This window comes from Coregonus lavaretus, assembly GCF_964263955.1.
Source record: "Coregonus lavaretus genome assembly, contig: HAP1_SCAFFOLD_567, whole genome shotgun sequence".
Lineage (NCBI taxonomy): Eukaryota > Metazoa > Chordata > Actinopteri > Salmoniformes > Salmonidae > Coregonus > Coregonus lavaretus.
In genome coordinates, this window is record NW_028164954.1 from 20,469 (window position 1) to 45,449 (window position 24,981).

The following is a 24,981-nucleotide window of genomic DNA, read 5'->3' on the forward strand; positions in this document are numbered from 1 at the left end:
CCCCAAAACATTATTTTAATGTGTTCGACCAGAATGATTGCAGTAGGTTATGTCCATCTACACATCCCTTAAAATGTTGACAAATACATACAACTGCTACTTGCCATTCATGTATAGACACTGATGTGTTTAGAGAAGGTTGGACATGGCTTTATGTTGACAGCAGCTATCTAGCCTGTTAGCCTGCTAGCTAACAGAGCAAGGAACAGTAGCTGTTAGTCAGCTATCTAGCCTGTTAGCCTGCTAGCTAACAGAGCAAGGAACAGTAGCTGTTAGTCAGCTATCTAGCCTGTTAGCCTGCTAGCTAACAGAGCAAGGAACAGTAGCTATTCGTTTATGGGATGCAATCAACACGTATATCTAACTCTAAGAGGTTCAAGGTTTAGAGGTCAGGTACCACAGAAGACGTCAGCCTCGGTGAGGGTTAGGGGTCAGGTTGCTCAGAAGACGTCAGCCTCGGTGAGGGTTAGGGGTCAGGTTGCTCAGAAGACGTCAGCCTCGGTGAGGGTTAGGGGTCAGGTTGCTCAGAAGACGTCAGCCTCGGTGAGGGTTAGGGGTCAGGTTGCTCAGAAGACGTCAGCCTCGGTGAGGGTTAGGGGTCAGGTTGCTCAGAAGACGTCAGCCTCGGTGAGGGTTAGGGGTCAGGTTGCTCAGAAGACGTCAGCCTCGGTGAGGGTTAGGGGTCAGGTTGCTCAGAAGACGTCAGCCTCGGTGAGGGTTAGGGGTCAGGTTGCTCAGAAGACGTCAGCCTCGGTGAGGGTTAGGGGTCAGGTTGCTCAGAAGACGTCAGCCTCGGTGAGGGTTAGGGGTCAGGTTGCTCAGAAGACGTCAGCCTCGGTGAGGGTTAGGGGTCAGGTTGCTCAGAAGACGTCAGCCTCGGTGAGGGTTAGGGGTCAGGTTGCTCAGAAGACCCCAGCCTCGGTGAGGGTTAGGGGTCAGGTTGCTCAGAAGACCCCAGCCTCGGTGAGGGTTAGGGGTCAGGTTGCTCAGAAGACGTCAGCCTCGGTGAGGGTTAGGGGTCAGGTTGCTCAGAAGACCCCAGCCTCGGTGAGTAGTGTATTGGCCTCTAGCAGCATTCCCTTGGCGTAGACCCGTACTGTATAGAACATAGTAAGGAAGTCCTGTGTGCTGAACAGAGTGTCTGCCAGGGCGAACCCCAGGGTGGAGGGGATGAAGCCTCTGCCATACTCCACCATCCACGTCCCAGCACTCCATTGGACCGACGTTGCCTCGCCTACCGTGTGGACTATCGTGTCACCTGTTAACACAAACACACACAGCTGATACAAAAGACACTACAACGTAGGCCCACTCCACCTTACTAGTTGGTAGGCTAGTTTCCATTGACATGCAAGTCATTTAGCAGACACTCTTATCCAGAGCCACTTACAGGAGCAATTAGGGTTAAGGGCCCTGCTCAAGGGCACAGACAGATTTTTCACCTAGTCGTCTCGGAGACCTTTAGTTAATGGCCGAACGCTCTTAACCGCTACGCTACCTGCTGGTTACTGGCCCAACTCTCTAACCGCTAGGCTACCGCTAGGCTACCGCTAGGCTACCTGCTGGTTACTGGCCCAACTCTCTAACCGCTAGGCTACCGCTAGGCTACCGCTAGGCTACCTGCTGGTTACTGGCCCAACTCTCTAACCGCTAGGCTACCGCTAGGCTACCGCTAGGCTACCTGCTGGTTACTGGCCCAACCCTCTAACCGCTAGGCTACCTGCTGGTTACTGGCCCAACCCTCTAACCGCTAGGCTACCGCTAGGCTACCTGCTGGTTACTGGCCCAACCCTCTAACCGCTAGGCTACCGCTAGGCTACCTGCCTAACCTCATTGACCCGTGTTTTACCTGGGTAGAACAGCTGTAGTGTCTAACACATAGAATGTAATAGGATCTCTGTGGTCTTACCTGGATAGTACATTTCACTCTTAGTTGATCCCTCCTTCCACTGCCTGAAGGTCCCAGAGATGATGGTGTCTGATATTTCAGCCCAGTAACGACCTTAAGAGAAGTTCAACAAGTTAATAACAGAACAGAAGAACAACAGGTTACTGTGATGCTACTGCACACTGTGGGTGAATATAAAAAGGGTTTCCTCATTCCTTGTGTTCTCCTCCCTCTGGCAGGGAGGGATACGACAGAGGACAGAACACCTTAAGAATTAGACTTTTGAGATGTGACCCAAATGGTACCCTATTCACTTTATAGGGCGGCAGGTAGTCTAGTGGTTAGAGCATTGGGCCAGTAACCAGCAGGTAGCCTAGTGGTTAGAGAGTTGGGCCAGTAACCAGCAGGTAGTCTAGTGGTTAGAGAGTTGGGCCAGTAACCAGCAGGTAGCCTAGTGGTTAGAGAGTTGGGCCAGTAACCAGCAGGTAGCCTAGTGGTTAGAGAGTTGGGCCAGTAACCAGCAGGTAGTCTAGTGGTTAGAGAGTTGGTCCAGTAACCAGCAGGTAGCCTAGTGGTTAGAGAGTTGGGCCAGTAACCAGCAGGTAGCCTAGTGGTTAGAGTGTTGGGCCAGTAACCAGCAGGTAGTCTAGTGGTTAGAGAGTTGGGCCAGTAACCAGCAGGTAGCCTAGTGGTTAGAGAGTTGGTCCAGTAACCAGCAGGTAGCCTAGTGGTTAGAGAGTTGGGCCAGTAACCAGCAGGTAGCCTAGTGGTTAGAGAGTTGGGCCAGTAACCAGCAGGTAGCCTAGTGGTTAGAGAGTTGGGCCAGTAACCAGCAGGTAGCCTAGTGGTTAGAGTGTTGGGCCAGTAACCAGCAGGTAGTCTAGTGGTTAGAGAGTTGGGCCAGTAACCAGCAGGTAGCCTAGTGGTTAGAGAGTTGGGCCAGTAACCAGCAGGTAGCCTAGAGGTTCAAGAGTTGGGCCAGTAACCAGCAGGTAGCCTAGTGGTTAGAGAGTTGGGCCAGTAACCAGCAGGTAGTCTAGTGGTTAGAGAGTTGGGCCAGTAACCAGCAGGAAGCCTAGTGGTTAGAGAGTTGGGCCAGTAACCAGCAGGTAGCCTAGTGGTTAGAGAGTTGGGCCAGTAACCAGCAGGTAGCCTAGTGGTTAGAGAGTTGGGCCAGTAACCAGCAGGTAGCCTAGTGGTTAGAGAGTTGGGCCAGTAACCAGCAGGAAGCCTAGTGGTTAGAGAGTTGGGCCAGTAACCAGCAGGTAGCCTAGTGGTTAGAGAGTTGGGCCAGTAACCAGCAGGTAGCCTAGTGGTTAGAGAGTTGGGCCAGTAACCAGCAGGTAGCCTAGAGGTTCAAGAGTTGGGCCAGTAACCAGCAGGTAGCCTGGTGGTTAGAGAGTTGGGCCAGTAACCAGCAGGTAGCCTAGTGGTTAGAGAGTTGGGCCAGTAACCAGCAGGTAGCCTAGTGGTTAGAGAGTTGGGCCAGTAACCAGCAGGTAGCCTAGTGGTTAGAGAGTTGGGCCAGTAACCAGCAGGTAGCCTAGTGGTTAGAGAGTTGGGCCAGTAACCAGCAGGTAGCCTAGTGGTTAGAGAGTTGGGCCAGTAACCAGCAGGTAGCCTAGTGGTTAGAGAGTTGGGCCAGTAACCAGCAGGTAGTCTAGTGGTTAGAGAGTTGGGCCAGTAACCAGCAGGTAGCCTAGTGGTTAGAGAGTTGGGCCAGTAACCAGCAGGTAGCCTAGAGGTTCAAGAGTTGGGCCAGTAACCAGCAGGTAGCCTAGTGGTTAGAGAGTTGGGCCAGTAACCGGCAGGTAGCCTAGTGGTTAGAGAGTTGGGCCAGTAACCAGCAGGTAGCCTAGTGGTTAGAGAGTTGGGCCAGTAACCAGCAGGTAGCCTAGTGGTTAGAGAGTTGGGCCAGTAACCAGCAGGTAGCCTAGTGGTTAGAGCGTTGGGCCAGTAACCAGCAGGTAGCCTAGTGGTTAGAGAGTTGGGCCAGTAACCAGCAGGTAGCCTAGTGGTTAGAGAGTTGGGCCAGTAACCAGCAGGTAGCCTAGAGGTTAGAGCGTTGGGCCAGTAACCAGCAGGTAGCCTAGTGATTAGAGAGTTGGGCCAGTAACCAGCAGGTAGCCTAGTGGTTAGAGAGTTGGTCCAGTAACCAGCAGGTAGCCTAGTGGTTAGAGAGTTGGGCCAGTAACCAGCAGGTAGTCTAGTGGTTAGAGAGTTGGGCCAGTAACCAGCAGGTAGTCTAGTGGTTAGAGAGTTGGGCCAGTAACCAGCAGGTAGCCTAGTGGTTAGAGAGTTGGTCCAGTAACCAGCAGGTAGCCTAGTGGTTAGAGAGTTGGGCCAGTAACCAGCAGGTAGCCTAGTGGTTAGAGAGTTGGTCCAGTAACCAGCAGGTAGCCTAGTGGTTAGAGAGTTGGGCCAGTAACCAGCAGGTAGCCTGGTGGTTAGAGAGTTGGGCCAGTAACCAGCAGGTAACCTAGTGGTTAGAGAGTTGGGCCAGTAACCAGCAGGTAGCCTAGTGGTTAGAGAGTTGGGCCAGTAACCAGCAGGTAGCCTAGTGGTTAGAGAGTTGGGCCAGTAACCTAAAGGTCACTGATTCGATTACCCTAGCCGACCAGGTGAAATATCTGTCGATTTGCCCTTGAGCAAGGCACTTAACCCTCATTTATTCCACGGGCGCCATACTACTATGGCTGACCCTGTAAAACAACACATTACACTGCACCTATCATACTACTATGGCTGACCCTGTAAAACAACACATTACACTGCACCTATCATACTACTATGGCTGACCCTGTAGAACAACACATTACACTGCACCTATCATACTACTATGGCTGACCCTGTAAAACAACACATTACACTGCACCTATCATACTACTATGGCTGACCCTGTAAAACAAGACATTACACTGGACCTATCATACTACTATGGCTGACCCTGTAGAACACATTACACTGCACCTATCATACTACTATGGCTGACCCTGTAGAACAACACATTACACTGCACCTATCATACTACTATGGCTGACCCTGTAAAACAACACATTACACTGGACCTATCATACTACTATGGCTGACCCTGTAGAACAACACATTACACTGCACCTATCATACTACTATGGCTGACCCTGTAAAACAACACATTACACTGGACCTATCATACTACTATGGCTGACCCTGTAGAACACATTACACTGCACCTATCATACTACTATGGCTGACCCTGTAGAACAACACATTACACTGCACCTATCATACTACTATGGCTGACCCTGTAAAACAACACATTACACTGGACCTATCATACTACTATGGCTGACCCTGTAAAACAACACATTACACTGGACCTATCATACTACTATGGCTGACCCTGTAGAACAACACATTACACTGCACCTATCATACTACTATGGCTGACCCTGTAGAACAACACATTACACTGCACCTATCATACTACTATGGCTGACCCTGTAAAACAACACATTACACTGCACCTATCATACCACTATGGCTGACCCTGTAAAACAACACATTACACCGGACCTATCATACTACTATGGCTGACCCTGTAGAACAACACATTACACTGGACCTATCATACTACTATGGCTGACCCTGTAAAACAACACATTACACTGCACCTATCATACTACTATGGCTGACCCTGTAAAACAACACATTACACTGCACCTATCATACTACTATGGCTGACCCTGTAAAACAACACATTACACTGGACCTATCATACTACTATGGCTGACCCTGTAGAACAACACATTACACTGCACCTATCATACTACTATGGCTGACCCTGTAAAACAACACATTACACTGCACCTATCATACTACTATGGCTGACCCTGTAGAACAACACATTACACTGCACCTATCATACTACTATGGCTGACCCTGTAAAACAACACATTACACTGCACCTATCATACTACTATGGCTGACCCTGTAAAACAACGGCGCACAATTGGCCCAGCGTTGTCCAGGGTAGGGGAGGGAATGGCCGGCAGGGATGTAGCTCAGTTGATAGAGCATGCCGTTTGCAACGCCAGGGTTGTGGGTTCGATTCCCACGGGGGGCCAGTATAAAAAAATATGTATTCACTAACTGTAAGTCGCTCTGGATAAGAGCGTCTGCTAAATGACTAAAATGTAATGTAAATGTACTATGGCTGACCCTGTAAAACAACACATTACACTGGACCTATCCAGTGTATGACATAGGGGCAGTGTGTGAACCCAGAGAGATCCTAACCTGAGTGTCCTCCAGTGTCCACGGCAGTGTGTGAACCCAGAGAGATCCTAACCTGAGTGTCCTCCAGTGTCCACGGCAGTGTGTGAACCCAGAGAGATCCTAACCTGAGTGTCCTCCAGTGTCCACGGCAGTGCCGAACAGCAGGACGTACTCAGTGAGGGAGGCATGGAGCAGACACATGGAGCCCATCCAGCCACCCGCGTTAACGAACACCCACTGCAGGTCCTCGTCCGGTAGGATGTGACCAGGGTACTTCCTCCGCAGCTCCACCACCACCTTGGCGAACGCCTGGTCGTGGTCCTGGCCTGGAGGAGACAACATCAGTGATAAATCAGTGCTACCAGACAACTATAGGACGGTAGAAGTTCCTTATTAACAGCAGTAATCTACATCTCATGTCTAGCATGTCCCTGACCTCACACTGTTATCAAAGATGAACCCTCCCCTTTTTAACAAGATAGCATGCTGATGTTGGCTTGCAAGAGCTCTCACTCACCTCTCTCAACTACTAATTCACCTCGTTCTAGTCAAAACCATTTGGCTAGTAGGATCACTTAGCTGTAACTAGATCTGGAAGGCTGGCATAATACAATTACAGCTAGCTAGCTACATGCTTGGGTCTAATCCTACAGCAAGTTGATGATCAGCCAATCAACTAAGCTAGCTAGTTAACTTGTGGGTTATTTAAGCAATAAAGCACGAGGAGGTGTGGTATATGGCCAAGGGGTGGGTCTAATCCTGATTGGTTAAAACCACATTCCAGCTGGTGTCTATTCCACAAGTTACCACTGGCTAAATCTATTATGTTAAAATGCTTATTTACTCAGTTCCATCTGACTGCGCAATCCACTGTCACATCAGCCCAGCCAGGCAATTTATAAACTTAATCTGCACTATAAACAACATCTAGACATTATCTCACATTTCTTTTAGACTAACATTTAGATTTAAACCACGGAGATTTGTATAAACCTTGCTGTCTGTCTCTCTGACATTTGCAACATTGTTTCAATATTCAAATTCGATCTCCAGCTGTCCCATAGTAATGAATGTGTTGGGAGTCGGGACGAGACAGACAGACAGGCAGCGTTTCTCAGACAGTCGAAATCATGAATCAGCTGGCATCATTTGTATGGATATATACAAAGAAATGTAAATTGAAAAAAGGTCAAATGAAACAAAGTGCAGCTAGTTTGCAGTCTTTCCAGCTTCAGTTTAAAGTGATTGTGTTAGCTGTGTTGTTGGCTAGCTCCTCTGAACATCAGTGTCCTGAAGAGAGAGCACATTTTCTATGCCAGGCGAAATAGCGCCTCATTAGCTCATTGTTATGGATGTATCCAAATAAATGTAACTAGAAAACAGCTTAAACAAATGCAAATGCAGTTACTTTACTGTTATTCTGGCTGCACTTTGATGTGACTAAGTTAACCGTCGTTGGCCAGCTAGCAAGCAAGGGATAAGAACGTTGCCAGCCAGTATGGCAATGGAACATTTAGAATGAACGACTGGGTCGCGTCCATAGATACAGAACGACTGGGTCGCGTCCATAGATACAGAACGACTGGGTCGCGTCCATAGATACAGAACGACTGGGTCGCGTCCATAGATACAGAACGACTGGGTCGCGTCCATTGATACAGAACGACTGGGTCGCGTCCATAGATACAGAACGACTGGGTCGCGTCCATAGATACAGAACGACTGGGTCGCGTCCATAGATACAGAACGACTGGGTCGCGTCCATAGATACAGAACGACTGGGTCGCGTCCATAGATACAGAACGACTGGGTCGCGTCCATAGATACAGAACGACTGGGTCGCGTCCATAGATACAGAACGACTGGGTCGCGTCCATAGATACAGAACGACTAGACGGTTCGAGCGTCCATAGATACAGAACGACTGGGTCGCGTCCATTGATACAGAACGACTGGGTCGCGTCCATAGATACAGAACGACTGGGTCGCGTCCATAGATACAGAACGACTGGGTCGCGTCCATAGATACAGAACGACTGGGTCGCGTCCATTGATACAGAACGACTGGGTCTCGTCCATAGATACAGAACGACTGGGTCGCGTCCATTGATACAGAACGACAAGACGGTTCGGGCAGCAACCCTAGATTTGTGTCGGAACTATATTTTGTGTTAGGATGAAATAGTATGAATAAATTACTCAAACTCGACTTCGTCTTGGGCCTAACAACACCTGTGCCAATATATCCTCCAAACACCGGCTTCGACGGCTTTTTCACTTAATTTCACTAGTCTTTTTCATGATGTTAAGCTAACCATCACAAATATCAATTTAATGATTATCAGGAGCATATTCATTACGCCGTTTAATAAAGGGAAGAAAACGAAACGGAGAGAACTACCTGAACTTGTCCAATAGAAACTATCGTTAGTTCTGTTTGCTTCCGTGTAATTAAAGGGTTTCCGTAATGAAGCGCCTCTGTCTAGCCAACTACCAATTTACCTGCGTATCGCTTGGCCAGTATAGCAACATCTTCCTTCGTGAAGACATACTGTTTGCTAGCCATCCACTGCCGCAGGTACATCACTATCAACACAGACACTCCAGCCAGCACGATTAGCTTTAACACTTTAGTTGTCCAAGACATGGCTATAAGATTGAGTGGTAGAAAACAACGACCAGAGAAACAGAAAAGTAGAGTTGAAACAGAAGTTAAGAGCTGCAGTCAAGACAAGACGGAGGTTAGCATGAGAAGGCACCCATAGAGATAGATACATGACTCCTCTTTGTATATGTGTCATTCCGGCGCCTGGGACAGCATGGGCAACGCCATTGAGGCTATCTCCAGTTTGAAGTAGTCCATTTTCTTCTTAATGATTGGCTGTTCCCTCCTGATGATCCTGTTGGACATGACTTCAACTGTTGTCACCAGGAGGGCAGGCAGCCAATGAAGTTGGAATTCCCACCCAGTTGACTACATTAAAATGGTGGAAGCCCATGCTAAAGCGAGCTTTTGGCCACTAGAGGCCTCTATCATTCTCTATGGGGGAGGCGCCTTAACGTTCAGCTCTGCTCCGCCCCCATCGGACGCTACGTTCAGAAAGACGTTGATAGGGGCGGAACAAAATGACGAGTGGAGTATTGAAATGATATCCAATGAGAATCTTGATAAAATGTCAAGCAGGCATGGTGGGCGGTGTCAATATTGTAGGTGAGCTTGTGTTTTCTTGCCATGAAGTCACGTGTCTTGTCCTAGCCATCAGAAAGCCACTATCTGTCAGATTGTGCTACCGATACAAATATTTAACAACGTATATCTATCTGACCGTTCCGCATCGCTCTTTCCTGACCGTGACAACTAGTAAACCTGCATTACGGACAACATCTGGAGTCCTGCGTTCTTCTGCGCAGCTTTGATTCCCTCCACTGATTCTATTTCGAAAGGAGAGGCAGAGAGGTTTCAAAACAGCACTAATTCAAAGCAGGGTTGGGGTTTATCCTATAGATGTCAGACTAAAGACAGTCCGAGCCACTGACACAGAGAGCGGTTTAGTAAAGTAGGGCTGGACACAGGTGGACTTTCACGTCGTCGGCGTTGACCACCGCAATGAGCAGCAAGAATGAACTCAGCTTTGATCCAAAGGGTAACATCTCTTTCTTGGAACATGATTTGCAAGCACACAAGCCAGAACACACTACTAAAATGAGACTACAGACTATTAGTACATTTGGTCTTTTAGGAGTTATGGACTAAAGGAGCCTAATGTTACTCCTTATAGTCCAAGGACCTTACATGTTCAGTTTAAAAGGTGTTTCTGTTCAGTCAGCAAGAGTTTCTGTTACGCCAGAGCACAACCCGTGATACAGTTCCTGTTTTGGTAGATTCATAGTAAAGTACGTGGATAAATCTCTGTCGCCACCTGCAGGCCGTGTTATAGAGCACAGTCTAGATAGACTTGAATTGTGACTGAACCTCTACCTATTATAAAAAGTTAGGCTAGACTACAACAGAATCTGGGGTTAGTTCTTGAGATGCCTGATTAGCTAACTGTATGTGCGGGTGTATCTCTTTCTCTCTTGCTGTGCGTGTGTGTGTATTTGCGTGTGTACTTGTGTGTGTGTATGTGCACATGTATCTCTCTCTCTCTCTCTCTCTCTCTCTCTCTCTCTCTCTCTCTCTCTCTCTCTGTGTATGTGCGCATGTATCTCTCTCTCTCTCTGTGTGTCTCAGAGCACCAGCACCTGCGCTACAACCCCCTTCGGGACACGTGGGTTCTGGTGTCGGCCCACAGGATGAAGAGACCCTGGAGTGGCCAGGTGGAGAAGGACAAGGAGGATCAAGTACCTCAACATGACCCAAACAACCCCCTCTGTCCTGGGAACACCAGGGCCAACGGAGAGGTGAGAACCCTGACCTCTAACCCTGACCCTATAACCCTGACACGACCCAAACAACCCCCTCTGTCCTGGGAACACCAGGGCCAACGGAGAGGTGAGAACCCTGACCCTATAACCCTGACCCTATAACCCTGACACGACCCAAACAACCCCCTCTGTCCTGGGAACACCAACGGAGAAGACACACAGACAGAGATAGATATAATGATAGAGTAGATATATACAGTAGATATAGATAGATAGATACAGTAGATACAGATACTATAGATATAGATAGATACAGTAGATATAGATTGGTATATACAGTATATAGATAGATAGATAGATACAGTAGATATAGATTGGTATATACAGTATATAGATAGATAGATAGATACAGTAGATATAGATATAGTAGATATAGATGTATTTGTATTTATTATGGTTCCCCATTAGTTCCTGCCAAGGCAGCACCTACTCTTCCTGGGGTCCAGCAGAATTAAGGCAGTTATACATTTAAAAAACATTACAATACATTCATAACAGTTTTCACAACATATTAAGTGTGTTCCCTCAGGCCTCTACTCTACTACCACATATCTATAACACAAAATCCATGTCTACATGTGTGTATAGTGCGTACGTTATCATGTGTGTGTATGCATGTGTCTGTTTGTGTTTCTTCACAGTCCCCGTTGTTCCAGAAGGTGTATTTCTATCTGTTTAAAAAAAATCTGATTCTACTGCTTGCATCAGTTACTTGATGTGGAATAGAGTTCCATGTAGTCATGGCTCTATGTAGTACTGTGAACCTCCCATAGTCTGTTCTGGACTTGGGGACTGTGAAGAGACCTCTGGTGGCATGTCTTGTGGGGTATGCATAGGTGTCCGAGCTGTGTGCTAGTCGTTTAAACAGACAGCTCGGTGCATTCAACATGTCAATACCTCTCACAAATACAAGTAGTGATGAAGTCAATCTCTTCTCCACTTTGAGCCAGGAGAGATTGACATGCATATTATTCATGTTTGCTCTCTGTGTACATGTAAGGGCCAGCTGTGCTGCCCTATTCTGAGCCAATTGCAATTTTCCTAAGTCCCTCTTTTTGGCACCTGACCAAATGACTGAACAGTAGTATAGGTGCGACAAAACTAGAGCCTGTAGTACCTGCCTGGTTGATAGTGCTGTTAAGAAGGCAGAGCAGCGCTTTATTGTGGACAGACTTCTCCCCATCTTGGCTAGTGTTATATCAATAGGTTTTGACCATGACAGTTCACAATCCAGGGTTACTCCAAGCAGTTTAGTCACCTCAACTTGCTCAATTTCCACATTATTTATTACAAGATTTTGTTGAGGTTTAGTGAATGATTTGTCCCAAGTACAATGCTTTTAGTTTTTGAAATATTTAGGACTAACTTATTCCTTGCTACCCATTCCGAAACTAACTGCAGCTCTTTGTTAAGTGTTGCAGTCATTTCAGTTGCTGTAGTAGCTGACGTGTATAGTGTTGAGTCATCCGCATGCATAGACACTCTGGCTTTACTCAAAGCCAGTGGCATGTCGTTAGTAAAGATTGAAAAAAGTAATGGGCCTAGACAGCTGCCCTGGGGAATTCCTGATTCTACCTGGATTATGTTTTAAAGGCTTCCATTAAAGAACACCCTCTGTGTTCTGTTAGACAGGTAACTCTTTATCCATAATATAGCAGGGGGTGTAAAGCCATAACACATACGTTTTTCCAGCAGCAGACTTTGATAATGTCAAAAGCCGCACTTAAGTCTAACAAAACAGCCCCCACAATATTTTTATCATCAATTTCTCTCAGCCAATCATCAGTAATTTGTGTAAGTACTGTGCTTGTTGAATGTCCTACCCTATAAGCGTGCTGAAAGTCTGTTGTCAATTTGTTTACTTTAAAATAGCATTGTATCTGGTCAAACAATTTTTTTTCCAAAACTTTACTAAGGGTTGGTAACAGGCTGATTGGTCGGCTATTTCAGCCATTAAAGGTGGCTTTACTATTCTTAGGTAGCGGAATGACTTTTGCTTCCCTCCAGGCCTGAGGGCACACACTTTCTAGTAGGCTTAGATTGAAGATATGGCAAATAGGAGTGGCAATATCGTCCACTATTATCCTAAGTAATTTTCCATCCAAGTTGTCAGACCCCGGTGACTTGTCATTGTTGATAGACAACAATAAGTGTTTCAATTCTTGTCGTTCATAATTTGGTCAGATATACAGTGGGGAGAACAAGTATTTGATACACTGCCGATTTTGCAGGTTTTCCTACTTACAAAGCATGTAGAGGTCTGTAATTTTTATCATAGGTACACTTCAACTGTGAGAGACGGAATCTAAAACAAAAATCCAGAAAATCACATTGTATGATTTTTAAGTAATTAATTTGCATTTTATTGCATGACATAAGTATTTGATCACCTACCAACCAGTAAGAATTCCGGCTCTCACAGACCTGTTAGTTTTTCTTTAAGAAGCCCTCCTGTTCTCCACTCATTACCTGTATTAACTGCACTTGTTTTGAACTCGTTACCTGTATAAAAGACACCTGTCCACACACTCAATCAAACAGACTCCAACCTCTCCACAATGGCCAAGACCAGAGAGCTGTGTAAAGACATCAGGGATAAAATTGTAGACCTGCACAAGGCTGGGATGGGCTACAGGACAATGGGCAAGCAGCTTGGTGAGAAGGCAACAACTGTTGGCGCAATTATTAGAAAATGGAAGAAGTTCAAGATGACGGTCAATCACCCTCGGTCTGGGGCTCCATGCAAGATCTCACCTCGTGGGGCATCAATGACCATGAGGAAGGTTAGGGATCAGCCCAGAACTACACGGCAGGACCTGGTCAATGACCTGAAGAGAGCTGGGACCACAGTCTCAAAGAAAACCATTAGTAACACACTACGCCGTCATGGATTAAAATCCTGCAGCGCACGCAAGGTCCCCCTGCTCAAGCCAGCGCATGTCCAGGCCCATCTGAAGTTTGCCAATGACCATCTGGATGATCCAGAGGAGGAATGGGAGAAGGTCATGTGGTCTGATGAGACAAAAATAGAGCTTTTTGCTCTAAACTCCACTCGCCGTGTTTGGAGGAAGAAGAAGGATGAGTACAACCCCAAGAACACCATCCCAACCGTGAAGCATGGAGGTGGAAACATCATTCTTTGGGGATGCTTTTCTGCAAAGGGGACAGGACGACTGCACCATATTGAGGGGAGGATGGATGGGGCCATGTATCGCAAGATCTTGGCCAACAACCTCCTTCCCTCAGTAAGAGCATTGAAGATGGGTCGTGGCTGGGTCTTCCAGCATGACAACGACCCGAAACACACAGCCAGGGCAACTAAGGAGTGGCTCCGTAAGAAGCATCTCAAGGTCCTGGAGTGGCCTAGCCAGTCTCCAGACCTGAACCCAATAGAAAATCTTTGGAGGGAGCTGAAAGTCTGTATTGCCCAGCGACAGCCCCGAAACCTGAAGGATGTATGGAGGAGGTCTGTATGGAGGAGTGGGCCAAAATCCCTGCTGCAGTGTGTGCAAACCTGGTCAAGACCTACAGGAAACGTATGATCTCTGTAATTGCAAACAAAGGTTTCTGTACCAAATATTAAGTTCTGCTTTTCTGATGTATCAAATACTTATGTCATGCAATAAAATGCAAATTAATTACTTAAAAATCATACAATGTGATTTTCTGGATTTTTGTTTTAGATTCCGTCTCTCACAGTTGAAGTGTACCTATGATAAAAATTACAGACCTCTACATGCTTTGTATGTAGGAAAACCTGAAAAATCGGCAGTGTATCAAATACTTGTTCTCCCCACTGTACTTGGATGTGTAATGTCAGCGTTTGTTGCTGGCATGTCATGCCTAAGTTTTGCTAATCTTGGCAATGGAAAAAATAATTTAAGTAGTTGGCAATATCAGTGGGTTTTGTAATGAATGATTAATCTGATTCAATGAATGATGGAGCGGAGTTTGCCTTTTACCCCAAAATGTCATTGTAGGTGCCCCAAAGCTTTTTACTATCATTCTTTATGTCATTTATCTTTGTTTCATAGTGCAGTGGTCTAAGGCACTGCATCGCAGTGCTAGCTGTGCCACTAGAGATCCTGGTTCGAATCCAGGCTCTGTCGTAGCCGGCCGCGACCGGGAGACCCATGGGGCGGTGCACAATTGGCCCAGCGTCGTCCAGGGTAGGGGAGGGAATGGCCGGCAGGGGATGTAGCTCAGTTGGTAGAGCATGGCGTTTGCAACGCCAGGGTTGTGGGTTCGATTAAAAAATAATGTATGTGCTAACTGTAAGTCGCTCTGGATAAGAGCGTCTGCTAAATGACTAAAATGTAAATGTAAAATGTAATGGAAATGTCAGTACTGAGAGAGACTTGGACAACTATTCAAGCAATCATCTTTATTTAACATTGATTAATTATTGCAATAATGAAGACGTCGACCGCACACTCTGAAATGTTTGTTGCCAAGAGCTTAACTAATAATGAAAAAACAGATCTTATATAGGAGACCTAAAAATGCTTAGTTCCACCCCTTCCATGCAGATTGGGGGCACCATAAGACACTTTGAGTTCATCTCCTGGTCATCTGCCTCTGGTGTTATTTTTACCCCCACCTCGTCTTAGTTTCCCAGATGCCAGGATAATTAGGAATACTGAGGCCCAGATGCCAGGATAATTAGAATACTGAGGCCCAGATGCCAGGATAATTAGTACTGAATACTGAGGCCCAGATGCCAGGATAATTAGTACTGAATACTGAGGCCCAGATACCAGGATAATTAGTACTGAATACTGAGGCCCAGATACCAGGATAATTAGTACAGAATACTGAGGCCCAGATACCAGGATAATTAGTACTGAATACTGAGGCCCAGATACCAGGATAATTAGGAATACCTGGGCCCAGATACCAGGATAATTAGGAATACTGAGGCATTTGTTCTGTTCCTCCAGGCTCTCTCTATCTGGTTAAACACCACATCTTGTCTATGGAATGCAGGCTGTAAATCAATTGTCAGCTCAAGCTATCTCTAGTGACCATACACCCAGATTAGCTGCAGGGAGTTAAGAGTGGAGACCATGAAACACAGCATTAGTAGAACAGAAATGTCTTACTGTTTGTTAAGTAAAGCATTGTTAAATATCCAACAAATCAGGTAAATACTTAATTTTTCAGTCACAAGTTTCTTTTTATTCAGTTTAGTCTCATGATTTCTCAATTTGCAGTACGTTTGCCAATTGGTTGTGCAGCCAGACTTATTTGCCATTCCTTTTGCCTCATCCCTCTCAACCATACCCTTTTGGTTCTGGTTCATCCTTGGGAGCAATTTCCAAACGCCTGAACCACGTTCATCTGTACAAACAATAGTACTCAAGTATAAACACCATGGGACCACGCAGCCGTCATACCTCTCAGGAAGGAGACGCGTACTGTTTCCTAGAGATGAACATACTTTGGTGCGAAAAGTGCAAATCAATCCCAGAACAACAGCAAAGGACCTTGTGAAGATGCTGGAGGAAACAGGTACAAAAGTATCTACAGTGAGGGAAAAAAGTATTTGATCCCCTGCTGATTTTGTACGTTTGCCCACTGACAAAGAAATGATCAGTCTATAATTTTAATGGTAGGTTTATTTGAACAGTGAGAGACAGAATAAAAATAAAAAAATCCAGAAAAACGCATGTCACAAATGTTATAAATTGATGAGCATTTTAATGAGGGAAATAAGTATTTGACCCCCTCTCAATCAGAAAGATTTCTGGCTCCCAGGTGTCTTTTATACAGGTAACGAGCTGAGATTAGGAGCACACTCTTAAAGGGAGTGCTCCTAATCTCAGCTTGTTACCTGTATAAAAGACACCTGTCCACAGAAGCAATCAATCAATCAGATTCCAATCTCTCCACCATGGCCAAGACCAAAGAGCTCTCCAAGGATGTCAGGGACAAGATTGTAGACCTACACAAGGCTGGAATGGGCTACAAGACCATCGCCAAGCAACAACAGTTGGTGCGATTATTCGCAAATGGAAGAAACACAAAAGAACTGTCATTCTCCCTCGGCCTGGGGCTCCATGCAAGATCTCACCTTGTGGAGTTGCAATGATCATGAGAACGGTGAGGAATCAGCCCAGAACTACACAGGAGGATCTTGTCAATGATCTCAAGGCAGCTGGGACCATAGTCACCAAGAAAACAATTGGTAACACACTACGCCGTGAAGGACTGAAATCCTGCAGCACCCGCAAAGCACATATACATGCCCGTCTGAAGTTTGCCAATGAACATCTGAATGATTCAGAGGAGAACTGGGTGAAAGTGTTGTGGTCAGATGAGACCAAAGTCGAGCTCTTTGGCATCAACTCAACTCGCTGTGTTTGGAGGAGGAGGAATGCTGCCTATGACCCCAAGAACACCATCCCCACCGTCAAACATGGAGGTGGAAACATTATGCTTTGGGGGTGTTTTTCTGCTAAGGGGACAGGACAACTTCACCGCATCAAAGGGACGATGGACGGGGCCATGTACCGTCAAATCTTGGGTGAGAACCTCCTTCCCTCAGCCAGGGCATTGAAAATGGGTCGTGGATGGGTATTCCAGCATGACAATGAACCAAAACACACGGCCAAGGCAACAAAGGAGTGGCTCAAGAAGAAGCACATTAAGGACCTGGACTGGCCTAGCCAGTCTCCAGACCTTAATCCCATAGAACATCTGTGGAGGGAGCTGAAGGTTCGAGTTGCCAAACGTCAGCCTCGAAACCTTAATGACTTGGAGAAGATCTGCAAAGAGGAGTGGGACAAAATCCCTCCTGAGATGTGTGCAAACCTGGTGGCCAACTACTAGAAACGTCTGATCTTTGTGATTGCCAACAAGGGTTTTGCCACCAAGTACTAATTCATGTTTTGCAGAGGGTCAAATACTTATTTCCCTCATTAAAATGCAAATACATTTATAACATTTTTGACATGCATTTTTCTGGATTTTTTTGTTGTTATTCTGTCTCTCACTGTTCAAATAAACCTACCATTAACATTATAGACTGATCATTTCTTTGTCAGTGGGCAAATGTACAAAATCAGCAGGGATCAAATACTTTTTTCCCTCACTGTATACAGTTGAAGTCGGAAGTTTACATACACCTTAGCCAAATCCATTTTAATTCAGTTTTTCACAATTCCTGACATTTTAATCCTAGTAAAAATTCCCAGTCTTAGGTCAGTTAGGATCACCACTTTATTTTAAGAATTTCGGGTAGCCTTCCACAATAAGTTGGGTGAATTTTGGCCCATTCCTCCTGACAGAGCTGGTGTAACTGAGTCAGGTTTGTAGGCCTCCTTGCTCGCACACACTTTTTCAGTTCTGCCCACAAATGTTCTATAGGTTTGAGGTCAGGGCTTTGTGATGGCCACTCCAATACCTTGACTTTGTTGTCATTAAGCCATTTTGGCACAACTTTGGAAGTATGCTTGGCGTCATTGTCCATTTGGAAGACCCATTTGCGACCAAGCTTTAACTTTCTGACTGATGTCTTGAGATGTTGCTTCAATATATCCACATCATTTTCCTTCCTTATAATGCCATCTTTTTTGTGAAGTGCACCAGTCCCTCCTGCAGCAAAGCACCCCCACAGCATGATGCTGCCACCCTTCTTTGGCTTGCAAGCAACCCCCTTTTTCCTCCAAACATAACGATGCTCATTATGGGCAAACAGTTCTATTTTTGTTTCATCAGACCAGAGGCAATTTCTCCAAAAAGTACGATCTTTGTCCCCATGTGCAGTTGCAAACTGTAGTCTGGCTTTTTTATGGTGGTTTTGGAGCAGTGGCTTTTTCCTTGCTGAGTGGCCTTTCAGGTTATGTGGATATAGGACTCGTTTTACTGTGGATATAGATACTTTTGTACCTGTTTACTTTGGCATCTTCACAAGGTCCTTTGCTGTTCTGGGATTGATTTGCACTTTTCGCACCAAAGTACGTTCGTCTCTAGGAGACAGAACGCGTCTCCTTCCTGAGCAGTATGACGGCTGCGTGGTCCCATGGTGTTTATACTTGTGTACGATTGTTTGTACAGATGAACGTGGTACCTTCAGGCGTTTGGAAATTGCTCCCAAGGATGATCCAGACTTGTGGAGGTCTACCATTTTTTTCCTGAGGTCTTGGCTGATTTATTTTGATTTTCCCATGATGTCAAGCAAAGAGGCACTGAGTTTGAAGGTAGGCCTTCAAATACATCCACAGGTACACCTCCAATTGACTCAAATGATGTCAATTATTCTATCAGAAGCTTCTAAAGCCATGACATCATTTTCTGGAATTTTCCAAGCTGTTTAAAGGCACCGTCAACTTAGTGTATGTAAACTTCTGACCCACTGGAATTGTGATACAGTGAATTATAAGTCTGTAAACAATTGTTGGAAAAAATACTTGTGTCATGCACAAAGTAGATGTCCTAACCGACTTGCCAAGACTATAGTTTGTTAACAAGAAATTTGTGGAGTGTTTGAAAAACGAGTTTTAATGACTCCAACCTAAGTGTATGTAAACTTCCGACTTCAACTGTATGTTATGACAGGAAAGCAGTAGGTTATGTTATGACAAGAAGACAGTAGATTGTTATGACAGGAAGGCAGTAGGGTTAGGTTAGGGTTAGGGTGTATTGGTAGGTCAGTAGGGTTATGGTGTATTGGTAGGGGTTATGGTGTATTGGTAGGGGTTATGGTGTATTGGTAGGGTTAGGGTTATGGTGTATTGGTAGGGGTTATGGTGTATTGGGTTAGGGTTAGGGTGTATTGGTAGGGGTTATAGTGTATTGGGTTAGGGTTAGGGTGTATTGGTAGGGGTTATGGTGTATTGGTAGGGGTTATGGTGTATTGGTAGGGGTTATGGTGTATTGGGAGGGGTTATGGTGTATTGGTAGGGGTTATGGTGTATTGGTAGTAGGGTTAGGATGTATTGGTAGGGGTTATGGTGTATTGGGTTAGGGTTAGGGTGTATTGGTAGGGGTTATGGTGTATTGGTAGGGGCTAGGGTGTATTGGGTTAGGGTTAGGGTTATGGTTAGGGTTAGGGTGTATTGGTAGGGGTTATGGTGTATTGGTAGGGGTTATGTTGTATTGGTAGGGGCTAGGGTGTATTGGGTTAGGGTTAGGGTTATGGTTAGGGTTAGGGTGTATTGGTAGGGGTTATGGTGTATTGGGTTATGGTGTATTGCGTTAGGGTGTATTGGTAGGGGTTAGGGTGTATTGGGTTAGGGTGTATTGGGTTATGGTGTATTGGGTTAGGGTGTATTGGGTTATGGTGTATTGGGTTAGGGTGTATTGGGTTAGGGTGTATTGGGTTAGGGTGTATTGGGTTATGGTGTATTGCGTTAGGGTTAGGGTGTATTGGTAGGGGTTATGGTGTATTGGGTTAGGGTGTATTGGGTTAGGGTGTATTGGGTTAGGGTGTATTGGTAGGGGTTAGGGTGTATTGGTAGGGGTTAGGGTGTATTGGGTTAGGGTGTATTGGGTTATGGTGTATTGGGTTAGGGTGTATTGGTCTTCATGATAAAGTATGCTGTATTGGTAGGGGTTAGGGTGTATTGGGTTAGGGTGTATTGGTAGGGGTTAGGGTGTATTGGTCTTCATGATATAGTATGCTGTATTGGTAGGGGTTAGGGTGTATTGTTAGGGTGTATTGGGTTATGGTGTATTGGGTTATGGTGTATTGGTAGGGGTTATGGTGTATTGGTCTTCATGATATAGTATGCTGTATTGGTAGGGGTTAGGGTGTATTGGTCTTCATGATATAGTATGCTGTGTTGGTAGGGGTTAGGGTGTATTGGTCTTCATGATATAGTATGCTGTATTGGTAGGGGTTAGGTTGTATTGGGTTAGGGTGTATTGGTAGGGGTTAGGGTGTATTGGTCTTCATGATATAGTATGCTGTATTGGTAGGGGTTAGGGTGTATTGTTAGGGTGTATTGGGTTATGGTGTATTGGGTTATGGTGTATTGGTAGGGGTTATGGTGTATTGGTCTTCATGATATAGTATGCTGTGTTGGTAGGGGTTAGGGTGTATTGGGTTATGGTGTATTGGGTTAGGGTGTATTGGGTTATGGTGTATTGTTATGGTGTATTGGGTTAGGGTGTATTGGTCTTCATGATATAGTATGCTGTATTGGTAGGGGTTAGGGTGTATTGTTATGGTGTATTGGGTTATGGTGTATTGGTCTTCATGATATAGTATGCTGTGTTGGTAGGGGTTATGGTGTATTGGTAGGGGTTAGGGTGTATTGGTAGGCGTTAGGGTGTATTGTTAGGGTGTATTGGGTTATGGTGTATTGGGTTATGGTGTATTGGTCTTCATGATATAGTATGCTGTATTGGTAGGGGTTAGGGTGTATTGGTCTTCATGATATAGTATGCTGTGTTTTGTTCTCTGCTCGGTGGTCTGCTCCATGTTTTAATGACTCCAACCTAAGTGTATAGAAACTTCCGACTTCAACTGTGGAGATATAGATAGGTACAGTAGAAATAGATAGGTAGATATAGATACAGTAGATATAGATAGATACAGTAGATATAGATTCAGTAGATATATAGAGATACAGTAGATAGATATAAGTAGATAGATATAGATACAGTATAAAGTGGGGGAAAAAAGTATTTAGTCAGCCACCAATTGTGCAAGTTCTCCCACTTAAAAAGATGAGAGAGGCCTGTAATTTTCATCATAGGTACACGTCAACTATGACAGACAAAATGAGAATGTATTTTCCAGAAAATCACATTGTAGGATTTTTTAATGAATTTATTTGCAAATTATGGTGGAAAATAAGTATTTGGTCAATAACAAAAGTTTCTCAATACTTTGTTATATACCCTTTGTTGGCAATGACACAGGTCAAACGTTTTCTGTAAGTGTTCACAAGGTTTTCACACACTGTTGCTGTTATTTGGGCCCATTCCTCCATGCAGATCTCCTCTAGAGCAGTGATGTTTTGGGGCTGTCGCTGGGCAACACAGACTTTCAACTCCCTCCAAAGATTTTCTATGGGGTTGAGATCTGGAGACTGGCTAGGCCACTCCAGGACCTTGAAATGCTTCTTACGAAGCCACTCCTTCGTTGCCCGGGCGGTGTGTTTGGGATCATTGTCATGCTGAAAGACCCAGCCACGTTTCATCTTTAATGCCCTTGCTGATGGAAGGAGGTTTTCACTCAAAATCTCACGATACATGGCCCCATTCATTCTTTCCTTTACACGGATCAGTCGTCCTGGTCCCTTTGCAGAAAAACAGCCCCAAAGCATGATGTTTCCACCCCCATGCTTCACAGTAGGTATGGTGTTCTTTGGATGCAACTCAGCATTCTTTGTCCTCCAAACACGACGAGTTTAGTTTTTACCAAAAAGTTCTATTTTGGTTTCATCTGACCATATGACATTCTCCCAATCCTCTTCTGGATCATCCAAATGCACTCTAGCAAACTTCAGACGGGCCTGGACATGTACTGGCTTAAGCAGGGGGACACGTCTGGCACTGCAGAATTTGAGTCCCTGGCGGCGTAATGTGTTACTGATGGTAGGCTTTGTTACTTTGGTCCCAGCTCTCTGCAGGTCATTCACTAGGTCCCCCCGTGTGGTTCTGGGATTTTTGCTCACCGTTCTTGTGATCATTTTGACCCCACGGGGTGAGATCTTGCGTGGAGCCCCAGATCGAGGGAGATTATCAGTGGTCTTGTATGTCTTCCATTTCCTAATAATTGCTCCCACAGTTGATTTCTTCAAACCAAGCTGCTTACCTATTGCAGATTCAGTCTTCCCAGCCTGGTGCAGGTCTACAATTTTGTTTCTGGTGTCCTTTGACAGCTCTTTGGTCTTGGCCATAGTGGAGTTTGGAGTGTGACTGTTTGAGGTCGTGGACAGGTGTCTTTTATACTGATAACAAGTTCAAACAGGTGCCATTAATACAGGTAACGAGTGGAGGACAGAGGAGCCTCTTAAAGAAGAAGTTACAGGTCTGTGAGAGCCAGAAATCTTGCTTGTTTGTAGGTGACCAAATACTTATTTTCCACCATCATTTGCAAATAAATTCATTAAAAATCCTACAATGTGATTTTCTGGAATTTTTTTTCTCATTTTGTCTGTCATAGTTGACGTGTACCTATGATGAAAATTACAGGCCGCTCTCATCTTTTTAAGTGGGAGAACTTGCACAATTGGTGGCTGACTAAATACTTTTTTCCCCCACTGTAGATAGATACAGTAGATGTAGATGTAGATAGATAGATAGATAGATAGATAGATAGATGGATAGATAGTGAGCTCTAAACGTGTTGGGACAGTGACATTGATCAGGTTAAATTTGAGGGTATTTTCATCCATATCGGGTGGATGAACCATTTAGAAATTACAGCTTTTTGTACATAGTTTTAGGGGACCAAAAGTATTGGGACAAATTCACTGTATTTGGTCCCATATTCCTAGGACGCAATGACTACATCAAGCTTGTGACTCAACTTATACAAACTTGTTGGATGCATTTTCTATTTGTTTTCGTTGTGTTTCAGATTATTTTGTGCCCAATAGAAATGAATGGTGAATAATGTATTGTCATTTTGGAGTCACTTTTATTGTAAATAAGAATAGAATATGTTTCTAAACACTTCTACATTAATGTGGATGCTACCATGGTTACGGATAATCTTGAATGAATCGTGGGATAATGAAGTGGGAAAGTTACAGATGCACAAATATCATCCCCGAGACATGCTAACCTCTCACCATGACAATAACAGGGATGATTAGCATTTTGGCGGGTGTATGATATTGTGCACAGTTGGCTGGATGTCCTTTGGGTGGTGGACGCCAAGGAACTTGAAGCTTTCCACCTTCTCCACTGTGGTCCCGTCGTTGTGGATAGGGGGGTGCACCCTCTGCTGTTTCCTGAAGACAACGATCATCTCCTTTGTTTTGTTGACGTTGAATGAGAGGTTATTCTCCTGGCACCACACTCCCAGAGCCCTCACCTCCTCCCTGTAGGCTGTCTCGTCATTGTTGGTAATCAAGCTTACTACTGTTGTGTCGTCTGCAAACTTGATGATTGAGTTGGAGGCGTGCTTGGCCACGCAGTCATGGTAAACAGGGAGTACAGGAGGGGGCTGAGCACGCACCCTTGTGGGGCCCCAGTGTTGAGGATCAGCGAAGTGGAGGTGTTGTTTCCTACCTTCACCAGGGTGAACAGGTACGTATTGATTGAGTTGGAGGACATTTAATTTCTAACTCATTTTTGTAAGAAAAGTGGATATAAAATGAAAGCTCATGTGAAGTTTTATGACTTAATGTTCATGTTTTATGACTTAATGTACATGTTTTAATAAGACGTAAAAAGTTGTTAACATGTGAAAAGTTCAGACTGGGTTTAATGCAGCGTTTCCCAACTCGGTCCTGGGGGGCAAGGGGGGCACGTTTGGCTTTTTGCACTAGTACTACATAGCTGATTCAAATAATGAACTCCATCATCAAGCTTTGATTATTTGAATCAGCTGTGTAGTGCAACAACCAAAATATGCACCCCTTGAGGTCCCGAGGACCGAGTTTGGGAAACACTAACTTAATGGGTACGGAGTGTACCCTTTTTTAAGCCAGGGTTGTCAAACTCATTCCATGGAGGGCCTAGTGTCTGCTGGTTTTTCGTTTTTACAAATAAAGAAAAACCCTTGAATGAGTAGGTGTGTCCAAACTTTTGACTGGTAGCGTACATACATATACAGTAACCTTCGGAAAGTATTCAGACCCTTTGACCTTTAGGTTACAGTCTTATTCTAAAATGTAGTAAATAGTTTTTTCCCCCTCATCAATCTACACACAATACCCCATAATGACCCAATACCCCATAATGACCCAATACCCCATAATGACCCAATACCCCATAATGACCCAATACCCCATAATGACCCAATACCCCATAATGACCCAATACCCCATAATGACTATGATAAAACAGGTTTTTAGACATCTTTGCTCATTTATAAAAAATAAAAAATGGAGATATCACATTTACATTAGTATTCAGACCCTTTACTCAGTACTTTGATGAAGTACCTTTGGCAGTGATTACAGCCTCAAGTCTTCTTGGGTATGACGCTACAAGCTTGGCACACCTGTATTTGGGGAGTTTCTCCCATTCTTCTCTGCAGATCCTCTCAAGCTCTGTCAGGTTGAATGGGGAGTGTTGCTGCACAGCTATTTTCAGGTCTCTCCAGACATGTTCGATCGGGTTCAAGTCTGGGCTCTGGCTGGGCCACTCAAGGACATTCAGAGACTTGTCCCGAAGCCACTCCTGCGTTGTCTTGGCTGTGTGCTTAGGGTCGTTGTCCTGTTGGATGGTGAACCTTCGCCCAAGTCTGAGGTCCTGAGAGCTCTAGAGCAGGTTTTCATCAAGGA

General features: G+C 45.1%; 2 protein-coding genes across 2 annotated transcripts in view; one reads left to right on the plus strand and one right to left on the minus strand.

The window, feature by feature from the left end:
* On the minus strand, nucleotides 1-9,383 carry sigmar1 (sigma non-opioid intracellular receptor 1). Its single transcript, XM_084191513.1, has 4 exons — nucleotides 8,648-9,383; nucleotides 6,271-6,471; nucleotides 1,910-2,002; nucleotides 1-1,258 (listed from the first exon to the last, which is right to left on the minus strand). Exons 1-4 carry the CDS (start codon nucleotides 8,790-8,792, stop codon nucleotides 1,029-1,031), a joined length of 669 nt encoding a protein of 222 aa, XP_084047639.1. The 5' UTR covers nucleotides 8,793-9,383; the 3' UTR covers nucleotides 1-1,028.
* Nucleotides 9,384-9,711: 328 nt separating this feature from the next.
* galt (galactose-1-phosphate uridylyltransferase) overlaps nucleotides 9,712-24,981 on the plus strand; it is a 144,167-nt gene continuing 128,897 nt past the window's right edge. The window contains exons 1-2 of the mRNA XM_084191512.1: nucleotides 9,712-9,789; nucleotides 10,377-10,546. Of these exons, the coding sequence (XP_084047638.1) occupies nucleotides 9,753-9,789; nucleotides 10,377-10,546 (207 nt within the window). The 5' untranslated portion in view covers nucleotides 9,712-9,752. The remainder of the gene's footprint in view (nucleotides 9,790-10,376; nucleotides 10,547-24,981) is intronic.

What these genes read in the sequence shown, in the direction of transcription:
- sigmar1 (XM_084191513.1), bottom strand. Translation starts at nt 8,792, where the DNA reads ATGTCTTGGACAACTAAAGTGTTAAAGCTAATCGTGCTGGCTGGAGTG. An exon ending in ACTGGCCAAGCGATACGCAG is followed by an intron (nt 6,472 to 8,647) that starts GTAAATTGGTAG and finishes TGTCTCCTCCAG; the next exon opens with GCCAGGACCACGACCAGGCG. An exon ending in GGACACTGGAGGACACTCAG is followed by an intron (nt 2,003 to 6,270) that starts GTTAGGATCTCT and finishes ACTTCTCTTAAG; the next exon opens with GTCGTTACTGGGCTGAAATA.